Source organism: Lithobates pipiens, unplaced genomic scaffold, assembly GCF_037356315.1.
Source record: "Lithobates pipiens isolate NorthernLeopardFrog02 unplaced genomic scaffold, aLitPip1_a1.2 Scaffold_22, whole genome shotgun sequence".
NCBI lineage: Eukaryota > Metazoa > Chordata > Amphibia > Anura > Ranidae > Lithobates > Lithobates pipiens.
In genome coordinates, this window is record NW_027507784.1 from 287686135 (window position 1) to 287699409 (window position 13275).

The 13275-nt window shown below is 41.0% G+C and overlaps 1 protein-coding gene across 1 annotated transcript in view; it reads right to left on the minus strand.

The window, feature by feature from the left end:
- Positions 1 to 241: 241 nt before the first annotated feature.
- The window catches only part of SNX8 (sorting nexin 8), a 52427-nt gene continuing 39393 nt past the window's right edge, over positions 242 to 13275 (minus strand). The window contains exons 8-11 of the mRNA XM_077450011.1: positions 8917 to 8985; positions 6422 to 6571; positions 4069 to 4218; positions 242 to 461 (exon numbers count right to left, since the gene is read on the minus strand). Of these exons, the coding sequence (XP_077306137.1) occupies positions 348 to 461; positions 4069 to 4218; positions 6422 to 6571; positions 8917 to 8985 (483 nt within the window). The 3' untranslated portion in view covers positions 242 to 347. The remainder of the gene's footprint in view (positions 462 to 4068; positions 4219 to 6421; positions 6572 to 8916; positions 8986 to 13275) is intronic.

The window sequence follows — 13275 nt, forward strand, 5'->3', positions numbered from 1 at the left end:
AAAAAAAAGTTTTGGCTTTGAATATACTTTAACTAGAGAAAAGTACATCAATATTGTCATGGCCTTGTCCATTGTTAGCATGTCTACTATTGAGTATTGCCTCAATGGACAAACAAGCTGCCTTCAAGAGTTTGCTGGAAACATATTTGGGGGGGGGGGGGGGATCAATATTTTTATGCATAGTTTGATCTCACACCAAAAAAAAAAAAAAAAAAAAAAAAAAAAAAAAAAAACATCCCATAAACAGCCTGACTAGGACAAAATCTCACTAAAAACTGACCAACGTGGCATTCTAGAACTTGAGTACTGCATCGGTCTCATCTGTTAGCCTTTCTCTGGATATGGGTCTAGTGAGCAAAGAAATGACGTTCCTCTGGAGACAGGGGTGGAGTGGCAAGGCCAGAAGATCCCACAAACAGACAATTCAGCTTTGGCTTTAATTCATTCCACACTTGAGTCATCTAAAAACGAAACAGACAACTATTAGGCAGATTTATAGTCTGAATGTACATTAAATTAAAAACACTCAAAGTTACAGCGGTTTCCTTGCCAAGAAAGAAAAATCATTGTGCTTCTTCATGATCTTTGGATGCGACTAAAATGATCAAGCTGAATAAGAATCATAAGCCATAGACCCAACTGATTTAGGCTGGGTTCACACTGCTGCGGGGGGGGAGATCCGGATGCGATTCGCACCGCACTGCAGTGCAAATCACATCCGATCTCCGTAGCGATGCGAGTTCAGCCATACAGATAGTATGGCTGAATTCGCATCGCTCCCGCAGCAAACTCGCACAGGACCCTTTTTTTGGTCCGCAGCAGAATCGGATCGCATGGGTGTTCACACCATGCAATCCGATTCCTGTGCGAGTGTGCAGATCGCACTGCGATATGCGGATGGATCTGGGGGTGTCATTAACATTTCATTGACACTCCCAGCCGTTCGCATAGGGCAGTGTGAACTGCCGGCGGGAGGCATGCAATGCGGGAAAACGCCACGGATTCGCGGCGTTCCCGCATCGCTGTATTTTTTTAAACAGATTGTTTCTAATATATTGTAGTTTTGATTAATGCTGCATCATTAGATATTTTAATTGATGATGAATTGCTTGTTTGCAATCGCTCATACTTAAATAACCAATTGCTAGGTGTGAGGCCACTTTTAGCCCTTGTACACACGGTCGGAGATTCCGACGGAATGTGTTTGATCGGAACGTTTTGTCGGATAATCCGACTGTGTGTGGTCTGCATCGGACTGTTTCCGTCGGAATATCCGTCGGACCAAATTTTCCAACTTGCCGGAAATATTTTCCGACAAAATGCTCCGATCGGACATACTCCGATCATGTGTAGAGAATTCCGATCGGACAAAGTGCCACGCATGCTCAGATCAAATTCCTACATCAAAGCTATTGGCTACTAGCCTGAACATAGTCCCGCCCTAACGAAATAACGTCATCACATTCTGAACGATCGGATTTTCCGACAACTTCGTCCGACCGTGTGTATACAACAGTTTCGGACAAAATCCGACGGATTTGGTTGTCGGAATCTCCGATCGTGTGTACAAGGGCTAAGAGGGAAGGCATGTGAAAACACCACTTCTCTTTATCAGGCCCCTAGCAGAAAAGTCATGCAAACATACAAAGTCCCAAGCCAAGTATTCCCACTAATGGTCTCCTCTGACTGAGCAGCAAGGCCGCTGGAAATATTTCCACAAAATGTCAATAAGAAAACCATCCAACACCTCTTACTCAGCCAAAGATAACAGTAGGGAGAAGTACGCGAGAAGGGAATTTCACAAGTGTTTGTTCCTGTTGACTTTCTCTCTATGTCCTTGTGACCACTGTCACCGAGGCAGAAAGCGTTTAGAAATCCAAAATGTTAGAGTTGACACCATGGAAAAGAGGTGAGGGTAAATCTTCTAATGGGAACATCTATTCCAATGACAACTCTCTAACAGGGAAGTTTATCTTTAGAGAGATTTCCTCTTACTTATTTCATCTAGCAAGTTGCGGACAGAAAAAAGCATAGGCTACATGAGCACTGGTGAAAATCATTAGATTCTCGCTGGTGACTGTAAATGCTACCTGCACACATAGCTCCCAACTGTCCCTGATTTGGAGCAATGTCCCTCATTCCTCCTCACTTATCCCTCATTCTGGTCTGATCTATATAGATGAATATAAAGCCTCATACACACGATCGGACTTTGTACAAACTTTCCCGTGGGCTTTTGTACAAAGGGCGTAGTCCACAAGTTTGTATTACATACACACGATCTGACTTTTTAGGCAACAAACACGAACGTAGTGACGTTTCAACGTACTGACAACACTTCAAAAGAGGACGTTCAATTACTCCAGCGCCACCTTTGGTCAACTTCTGTATTGTTATCTGATCTTTTGCATTGGTTCTGAGCATGTGTGTTTGTACCTTGTACAAAAGTCCGATGGTTTTGTGTACACACGATCGGACTTTGCTCCATCGGACTTATGTTGTCAAAAAGTTTGTCTGTTCGCACAGCCAACAAAAGTCAGATGAAAACGGAAAAAGTTTGTCTGATGAAGCGTACACACGGTCGGATGTTGCTCCAAAACAGCTAACTTGCATGTTTGTTGTCAAAAAGTCTGATCGTGTGTACGGGCCTTAAGATGCACTTTTTATCTATCAAAAAGTGTTTTTCATTGCTAAACCTTTCATCCGATTTCTAAATTGCTGTATTTGTAAATCCCAAAAGCCAATATAAAAAGGAATAGTAGTGGTAAAAAAAAAAAAAAAAAAAAAAAAAAAATCACTTGTGGGTTTTAGCAATCTTGTTTTTTGTACAATTCTCCTTTAAGGAGGCATGACCAGGGGCGTGTCCTATGCCTGCATACTTTTGCTGATAGCTGTCCCTCATTCCCATCTCAAAAAGTTGTCAGATATATACTCTGATCAATGGCTGGCACTGTTTGCATGTATATGTGGCCTCTGACTAATTTCAGACGCAGATAGTGCGTGTCCAAGGTCGGTGCTTCTGTAGAGTTATGGCTGCAACTAAATTTGCAGCCATTTAGCCATCTCTGAACGTAGAAAACTATGTGCCCCTGGCCTTCTGTGTGAATGCAGCCTAAAGCCTTGTGCGCACAATCAAATTTTCAGACATTTTTTTGTTGCATGCTAGTCTCGTGTTGAAAGTGAGGAGGTTACTACTCACCATATGCAAATTCTCGTACGACAGAATACAACTTCAGAAGTGACATAATGGGGGTTATTTACGAAAGGCAAATCCAATTTGCACTGCAAGAGCACTAAATCTAAGGGGTAGACCTGAAATGAGTGGAAGCTCTGCTGATTTTATCATCCAAGCATGTACAAGCTAAAATGCTGTTTTTTATTTTCCTTGCATGTCCCCCTTGAATCTACAGTGACTTTACTTCCAAGTGCACTTGCAGTGCAAAGTGGAGTTTCCTTTAGTAAATAACCCCCAATGTGTTGAATATTTTTGTATGTGTTCTTTCGTTTCTGAGCATGCATAGTCTTGCTGTTACGATTGTTTTCATGTGAAAACCGCACCGATTAAAACAAAAATCAGACGTTGAGTTGACGTACGACAAAAACGTTATAGTCTGCACATTCAGCTTTTGTCGTATGAAAAAAACGGAATCAGATGTCAAAAGCACCATACTAATGATCAGAAAATCAGCAGATCGTTTGTCGGATGAAATTTAACTTCCAATTTTCGTATCGTGTGTACAGGTCTTTACTCTATCAATAAACAAATCCCTACAAATATATTGTAATGGTTTTAAAATTAATACAAAATGGATTAAAATGGTGCCTTTGGGTATGCCTGGCGTTCAACTTTACCATCCTCCTGCAGAGGGGCATTTACATTTTCAGCAAGATTGTTTCTACATGCCTGACAGGGTGTGTTCATATTTCTCAGAATCAGATTAATAAGCACATAACTTAATGCTAGAAGTGAAAACCAATTGCACATAAGCTTGACTGCACTAGAAAAATAACTTTCCTACATGTCCTACACTCCCCCAAGATGATGTAACCAAAAACTAGCCAACAAACCTCCTTGTGTCCCTGGATTTGTGAATTGACGAATGCCCCGAGTATGTGGGAGGTGAGGGGCAGATAAATGTGGATGAGTTGGGTTTCCTGATGCAGGCAGAAGAGGGAAAAGTAATTCCTCAGTTCCATGATCATGATGGCATTCTCTTGCTGGAATAAGAAACAGAGTCCTATGAATTCCACTGAAAATGTAACAGGACACGTGTAGAAAATTAAAGAAAGATGTAGAACAACTATAAAATGAAAAACACATATGTTATGAACATAAAGATGCATAGACAGGACAATGAATATAATAACAGAAAGCTGAAATATATTGAACTTGTTGCACTTGAGTAAACAGAATTTTGAAAATAAGAAAAAAAAAAAAATAATAATAATAATAATAATAATAATAATAATAATAGGTATTTCTTTTATTATATGGAGTTAGGATGTATCTAAACCCAAGAACAATGTTTATTATGTCAGCCTTAAAATGTGTTGGCTACCGGTCTTTCTTTTACTTGGTGATCCTGCCAGTAACACACTTCCTGTCCTAAGGTGGCAGCGCTCTCTCTGTACTGAATCAGTGGAGAAGCAGCATTGTAAAGCCAGGAAATGTGTTCCACAGAGCTCATCCTACACTTGTTGAGATCACACCCCAGAATGCACAGGAAATTAGCTTACAAGGCTTGATTTCTATCAGAATCAAATGGCATTTTTTGCACTTATCAAACAGATAGAAAACTATTTTTATTGGTTTTATTATGTACTCAACATAGGCATAGTGAGAAATACACAATACGAATATATAGGACTAAAGCTATATGACTGTTAACAAGGCATCATATCTGTAGTAAATGATTAGGGACATTGTAAAATACATACAACTCCATATTACATCATTTTAATGTAATTTTTTATATTCGGTTAAAAAAAAATACTGCGTGTTAATAGGATAATTGTGCACACACAGATGTGATACCATACTAGCCCATATTAACTGTGGAATGTTTAGGGGAAATTTGTCATGAAAGAAACATGGCTGTTGCCACTGCTGACCTCATTAAAATGCCAGTTGCTTGGCTGTCATGCTGACTCAAATGCTTTGAATCAATGACCCAAACCAAAACATATAGACAAGGACTTATAACTTTTCTCCTACATATAGAGCAGGAAAAGGTTAGATCCTCTGTCAGTTTTTTTTCCTTCTGCGGTCTATGGTCCCACTAGGCAGATTTCTCCTCCCTTCCTATGCCAGTGACACTGCTCATCCCTTTAATTTGCATAACCATATCTACCATATGGTTATCCAAATTATAGGGATGAGCAGTGACGGCTTGTGGGTTCCTCTTTTTGGGGGGTGGCACGGCACCGAAACAGCCCCGGACGGTTCGTCACTAATGCCGTGTACACACGACCGGACTTTCCGGCAGACTAAGTCCGACAGTCTTCCTGACGGACTTCCGATGGACTTTCCGAACGAATGGACTTGGCCACACACAATCACACCAAAGTTGGACGGATTCGAACATGACGACATATGACCGGACTAGAATAAGGAAGTTCATAGCTAGTAGCCAATAGCTGCCCTAGCTTCGGTTTTCGTCCGTCGGACTAGCATAAAGACAAACTGATTTTTTTGACCGGACTCGAGTCCGTCGGAAAGATTTGAAAAATCTAAAGTCAGTCTAATTTTTCGATAGCAAAGGTCCGATGAAGCCCACACATTGTCGAATTGTCCAATGGATTTGTTCCGTCTGACCTTTGCTGTGAAAAGTCCGGCCGTGTGTACATGGCATTAACCACTCGTGTGGTGGGGCTGTGGTGTCCTCTCCTGGAGTCTGGGCAGCGGCCGCTCCGGTGTCCGTTCCTCCAGCTTCTTAGATGCGTCTCCTCTTCCGCCAAAGTGCTAGGCATCCAGTAGGATCACCTGACGCTTTGGCTAATCGGGAAACAGGTCTCACTGACCTGCCTCCTGATTGGCAGGGAGGAACTTTAGTGTGATAATAATGAAAATTTTATTTGCTATGATCACACAACTGAATGGCCTCGGAACGCAATGCTCTGCACTCCGAGGCCACCCTTTTTTGAAGCCTATTAGAGCCTCTGGCTCTAATCAGGCGCTTCAAAAACAAAAAAAACAAAAACAACCCCACCCTGCATTGGAATCCATGGCCTGGCACCACTGATGTGTAGATCAGGGCGCTGGACGCATGGACAGGGGAGGCGGTGCCTGTGCGCCCTTTATAGATGGGCCACCACTGGAGATGAGAATAGAAAGACTGGGTTAAGAATGCTGTATGAAACTTTTTTTTCATTAGGCTAATATGGAAAATAACAAACAAAGTATCTTTCTATTTGAGCTTGCCTCCACAATGCGAGACTCCAGTTGTTCCACAGACTCGGCTTCTTTATTCTGTACAGTAGCACTCATCATCTGCTTCTTCATCAGACTGTACTTGTGCAAAGCTTTCTGGTGCTTGTGTAATACTCCTTTCTCATGCCTTTCACACAGATCCTGCAAGAGATAATCACACCTCATAACATTGGGCAGCACAGTGGCTTTATTGAATATCACCCAGACCAGGATATTATTTGGATGTTCTCCCTATCTTTGCATTGGTTTCTTCCAGGTACTTCCGTTTTCCTCCCATACTATAAAAACATGCTAATAGTATATATAGAACCTGTCTAAATTTGCCCTACTATGTCTATGTATAATATGAATGCAAGGTAGGGACCTTAGAGTATAAGCTCCTTGACGGCAAGGACTGATGAGAATCTACAGCAGTCTTTTTCAACCAGGATGCCTTAATATTTCTTCAGGAGTGCCTTGGCAAAATGCCTAAAAATTTCCCAAAAATGATATACAAGCCAGTGGGTGGATGAAGCCTGCCTTTTAGTTACCCAAAGCCACAGGTTCTCATTGTGCACCATTGCAAAATTCTAGCTGCCGGCGTCCTAACGACCAAGGGCATCATCAGTTGATATGGAGGATGTCAGTCTCCTGCATGGCATCCTTGTTGGACCCTCCCCTGCCTCTCGCCATCAGCGTTGGGGGGGGGTCACATTAGCTGAGAGATGGAGAAAAACGAAGAGAGAAGAGAAACATACTGATCCCTCCTGTAATGATTTGTATTGTAACTGTACTGTCTGCCCCTATGCTGTAAAGCTCTGCGCAAACTGTCGGCGCTATATAAACCTTGTATAATAACAATAATAATACTAGTCGGTACCAGTGTGCAAACGTGTATTTTCTTTGGAAGAATAATTTACCTCTAATGTTGGGTATCCTACTTGTGTAGATGTTGCTGCATTATGTAAAACTATTAGAATAGTTTTTACATTTTAGAATGGGGTGCCTCAAGATTGTCCATCATTTTTTAAAAGGGTGCCTTGACTGAAAAGAGGTTGAGAAATACTGATCTACAGTATGTAAAGTGCTGTATATATATAGTTGGGGTTATATAAATGCCTTAAAAATAAAAAATCTGTGCTAGTTTACACTAGCGTTTATTTACTAAAGGAAAATCCACTTTGTACTGAAAGTGCACTTTGAAGTAAAGTCGCTGTGGATCTGAGGGGGACATGCAAGGAAAATACAAAACAGCATTTTAGCTTGTACATGATTGGATGATAAAATCAGCAGAGCTTCCACTCATTTCAGATCTACCCCTTAGATTTAGAGTGACTGCACTTCTAAGTGCACTTGTAGTGCAAAGTGGATTTGCCTTTCATAAATAACCCCCAATGTGTATAGTAGGGATCAACCAATTGTCGTTAAGGTGAAATATTGCAGGGCTGATATCAGCATTTTCTGAAAAATAGGTATCGGTCGCAAACTAGACCAATTTTACCTGCAGGCATCACCCCGGTACCGTTCTTTAGAGCAGACTGTCGGCTTTATTGTAATAACAGCCAATGTGGCTCAGCAGCCACTCGGCTGTTATTACAAGTAGCAGGAGGAGACATCCCCCCCCCCCCCTCCCGCCCGGGCTATCCCATCCCACCGGGAGGCCCGAGCAACTTCCCGGATTACTGACTTCTTAAAGGCGCCAGTTTTAAAAAGATAAAGTATTCAAAAATGCCAATCTTGATATTTTGAATACTTCCAAGTGCAGAGGAGGGGTTTGGGGTCTTATAGATATCCGATCCCTCCATAAAGAGTACCTGTTATTGCCTATTACTGTCACAAGGGATGTTTACATTCCTGGTGACAAAAACAGTTTTTTTTTACATGTACAGAATATCGGCAGACAAGATCAGCTACCGGCCTGAGAGGTATGCCGAAATACCGGTATACCAGCACAGAAAAAAACGATATTGGTCGATTCCTAGGGTATAGTGTTGCAGCTAGCACAATACGTTGACACCAGATATTTTAAAATTAGTAACCCTTCAAAGTGCATCGCATACAAAAAAAGAAAAAAAATTCTAACCAACGTGTGCAAAGCCAGATATTACATGGTCAAGGTACATCTGTACACTACAACATACTGGGTATATCCAATGATTAATGTGCACTATACGTGTGTGCTTCTAATCACAACATACATGAAACAATGATTCGTTAATTGTGAAAATGCTCATAAGCACATTATTATTATTATTGCGCAATAAAACAAATAGAAAACAAAAATAAAAGTCCATGTGGAAAAACGAATGTGAAAAAATCCCATTTTATCCGATTATGTGAAATATGGATCCAGATAAAGGAATGTAGGACCCCACCGGTGCGCACCACCCTTATGTGAGGAGGAGGCTTATGGTATGACCCTCAAATTATAAAGTGGTCATAAAGAGGGGTGCGGGAAAAGGGGAACCATGCACGTTACTATACAGAATGTAAACTCACTTATATACCTTATAGGACTGCAGGAGATCCAGGAAAAGGTTCAGCTTCTCCACCACATCAATTTCTTCAAGTTTTCCCTAAAAACAATCAGGTGACATAACCAAAAAGACAGCTATGAGAACCTGTCAGCAGTGGCAATTTTGACATCAAATTTCAATTTGATTTTTGTCAGTCTTTTGGCTACAATGACATTTTATTTTTAGTCATCTGAATTGTGTTATGCCGCGTACACACGATCGGAGTTTTCGTCTGAAAAATCTTGGATGGTTTTTCAGAAGAAATTCCGCTCAAGCTTGGCCTGCATACACACGGTCACACAAAAAGTTCCTGAAACTTTCGACCATCAAGAACGCGGTGACGTACAACACTATGACGAGCAGAGAAAAGTGAAGTTCAATGGTTCCGAGCATGCATCGAATTGATTCCGAGCATGTTCAGGAATTTTGCGCATCGGAATTGCTACAGACGATCAGAATTTCCGATCGTAACTTTTTTTTTCCTGGAAAAATAGAGACCCTGCTCTCAATCTTTTGCTGGTGGAAATTCCGCCATCAAAAGTCCGATGGAGCATACACACAGACAAAATTTCTGACCAAAAGCTCAAATCTGACTTTTGCTGGCAGGATTTCTGATCATGTGTACGGGGCTTTAGTCGTATTTTAGTCGACTAACATCATCAGTACATTTTGGTCAACTAAAATCAAATGGGTTTAGTTAAACGAATTCATTAATTTAGGTATTTCTCTAGAATTTCCAAACGTATTATATAGGCCTGGAATAAAAATACAGCATGTTATTTTTTATGGTATTAAGGTTTGAACAAACTACAGACACAGATTTAGCCTTTATATAAAGCGGAACTTCACGTGGGTAAATGTCCCTCCCTCAAATTTTCATTACGTTTTCGTTCGTTGACAGAAATTGGAATAGATTTTCTTCATATAGTTTTCATCAATTGATTTTTGATTTTTGAAAACATGCCACTGAGGATAATTATGAGGAAAATATTTTCGTCAACAAAATTAACACCTCCTTCCAGTACAGAAATATGGGAGCTACCACTATTGACTTGTTTTTGAACAGACAAACACCAGGGCTGCCACGCTGATCATGGAAGCGGCATACAGCCAGTAAAGTTTTGGGAGATCTGAACTTCTTACTTGTTCCAGGTCAGTGACTTACTAAAAATAGTAAAAACAAGATAATTAAACAATTCTGAAGCTTACAACTTTACTGAGCTCCAGGCTCAACAACTACATAACACACATAAAATACTGTATAAACTGTATACGTAGCGGTCGTTTCATTTGCAAGGGGATTTTTATTTTTGTCCATCCGGTTTTAGGATTTACTAGGCTCAAACAGCACAGTCCTGTCCGGCATTTTATTTTCTTCTGCATGGGCAAACAAAAAAGGGACACTCCAATGCCCCGTACACACGATCGGACATTGATTAGACATTCCAACAACAAAATCCATGGATTTTTTCTGACGGATGTTGGCTCAAACTTGTTTTGCATACACACGGTCACACAAAGTTGGTCGGAAATTGCGTGTCGGAATTGTGTACACACCATTGGAATTTCCGATAATGGATTTTGTTGTCGGAAAAATTTGAGATCCAGATCTCAAATTTTGTGTGATGGAAATTCCGATGGAACCTACACACGGTCGGAATTTCCGACCAAAAGCTTCCAAACATTTTCCGTCGGAAAATCCAACTGTGTGTACGGGGCATAAAGCATGATGAACACTGACCATAGAATATGTTTTCAATTATATAATATTTTTTTTTTTTAAATATATTATATATGCAACAGAAACCAAAAAGGAATTCTAATCCGAATGTGAACCGAGCAGAGGCATTCTGATTAATGAGACTGTTATTATTGTTAATGGTTGTTTAAATTAAACAGTATTATAAGTTATAGTTTAGGTCTTTTTCTCCCAGTAGAGGAAAAGACTCAACCAAGCTCTACTGCTATATGGAAGTTGATGAGCGGAGTTGGTGCACTTGCTGTGTAGTTCACTGCGAGTCCATAATTATTTCTCCCAGTGGTCCTAAAATAAATTGATTATTAACTGGGCTAAAAACTTGACCGCAGGCCTGCCCAGTGTTCTAGCGTCGGGAAGAATGCTTCTCCAGTCTCGGTTGCACTTTGACCATCTTTTCTACAACGCCAACAACTTATTTGGCAGATAGCTCTTTTTAAGCATTCTTACGCAGAAATCCAAGTAGAATAATATTTTCCTAAGCATTCCAAACTCCTTACGACATCTGGCCTTCAAGTCCATAACTTTCAACATTTCAAGACTGTCCAGTGCTGTGCGCGACATGTGGCATGCATTTAAATAGCAAAAAATCTATGTGATCTGTTTAAAGTTTGCAGAAAGGGAAACGTACACATGGGAGGGCAATATACAAAACACAAAGGGGTCCTCAGCAGACTTTTCAGCTAGTCAGCAATAAAAAAAACATAACTAATCAGTTGAACTACTACAAAGTTAAAAACAGTTTCCCATACCCCCCTAATTTGTTTTTGCCAAGATACACGTCCAAAAGTCTTGTAAAACAATCCAAACTTCCTGCCTACACCACCAATTGTGGAAGAGAGTTCCACATCCCAACTGCTAACAGTGAAAAACGACGCAGTTTAAGATTAAACCGCTTCTCTTCCAGTCTCATCGTGTGGCCCCGTGTCCTCTTACACTCCCTGGGACTGAAGTCTCCAACTTAAGTTGGGATCACCATTGAGATCTTTGTAGATCGCAATCATATCTCAGTCTCTCTATCAAAACACAATAGCTCAGTGGACAGCTCACCCTACTAACATTGGATGTGTTAGTACAGTGATCTGTAAGCTTCTTTTTTCGTTCAGCCCACTGGGTTGAACAAGAAAAAACTTCCTGTGTGTACCCAGCATTAGTGACCACACTTATCAGTGGTGCCCTGATGCAGTAATATGACTTCCAAATGTATGCAACCGCAACCCATGTTTTTAACCCGATAAGTTGTAACGGATTCGTTTCTTTGTTTTTCTGCTGGCTAACTTGAAAGTGTGCTTGGGACCTTCTTTGTATAATGGACATACAAATAGCTGTCACTTTTAATTGTTAATCATCAATGGATTTAAAAGTGAACCTCTGATCAAGAAATAGTAAATAGAAAAAATAGTTCCCACTAATGAGCATGCACTACCTGGGTGCTGCATACTGGGGACCTCTGTACCAGTGCCCACCTCTGCCTACAAGATGCACCTTAAAGAGGATCTGTCACATTGCCTATGCCCCTATGCCTAATAAACTTTGCTGTGCTGCTCCACAGATTCCTTGGACAGTCCTCGGAAATGTATGGGAGTTGTGGGTATTGGGGAGCAAGCAAGCAACCTTTTCTCTCCTACCTGGATTCTTTGCCAAGTCTGAGAGGCCGACTGCCAGCTCCCAAAGGGCCGGATTACAGGCACCAATTATGAAATTTGGTTAGCTAGATGTTTGCAGTATAAAATGAACTTTGGGGATGCTATGCACCAGATCCAGGGCAACATAAAAGCACCTAAAAACTCCTGGCACTTACAGGAAGTTTGCCCATGCACACCTTAAGCTGGCCATAGATGGTACAATTTTCTTTCCTGCAACCACGGGTTGCTCGATTTCTCTATCAACGCAGTCACTGGTGGAATCCCTCCCCCGGAGATATTGTGTTCTCCTGGCAGGGGGAGCCTTCCCTGCCAGAAGAACACACCGTGATTGTTGCTAGCGGCTATAGCCCCTAGCAACAATTCCTTGAAAAATCCAACAGGCTGGTTGTACCCAAGTTGATGGACCGATCATCTTGGGTACAATCAGCCTACCCATACATGGTTTGAATTTTGGGCAGTCCCTGCTGAACTGGCCGAGATTCCAACTGTCTATGGCCAGCTTTAACCTACAGTTTTATAGCTGTATATCTTCCGTGTGAGAGGCAATGGTGCTTCTGACTGCTAGTCTCACAAGCTTTAATATGAGATTTGATGAGGACTCTACATTGTGCCGCTTACTCATCTCCTTGCTAGAGGAAAGCACAGGGCATTGTTAACTGTGCTTCTTAATTATTGTAGAAGGATGGACATTCAAGTATTTACATATTGTTAGACAGAAAATGAGCTTTAACATAACACCTGATGGTACTACAGTGTAATTAACCCTCAAAGAGTATCTAAGTACTACTGAAATTGAGGTTCAGTCATTGCTGCCTTTCAATGTCAACAATAGTACCTGATCTTAGCTGTTCAGAAACAGAATAGCACCAAAACGTCACCGTCTTTTGCGACCTTTAAGAATTTGACGATACCTTTAAAATTATTACAAAGGCATCATTGTTTTGTTTT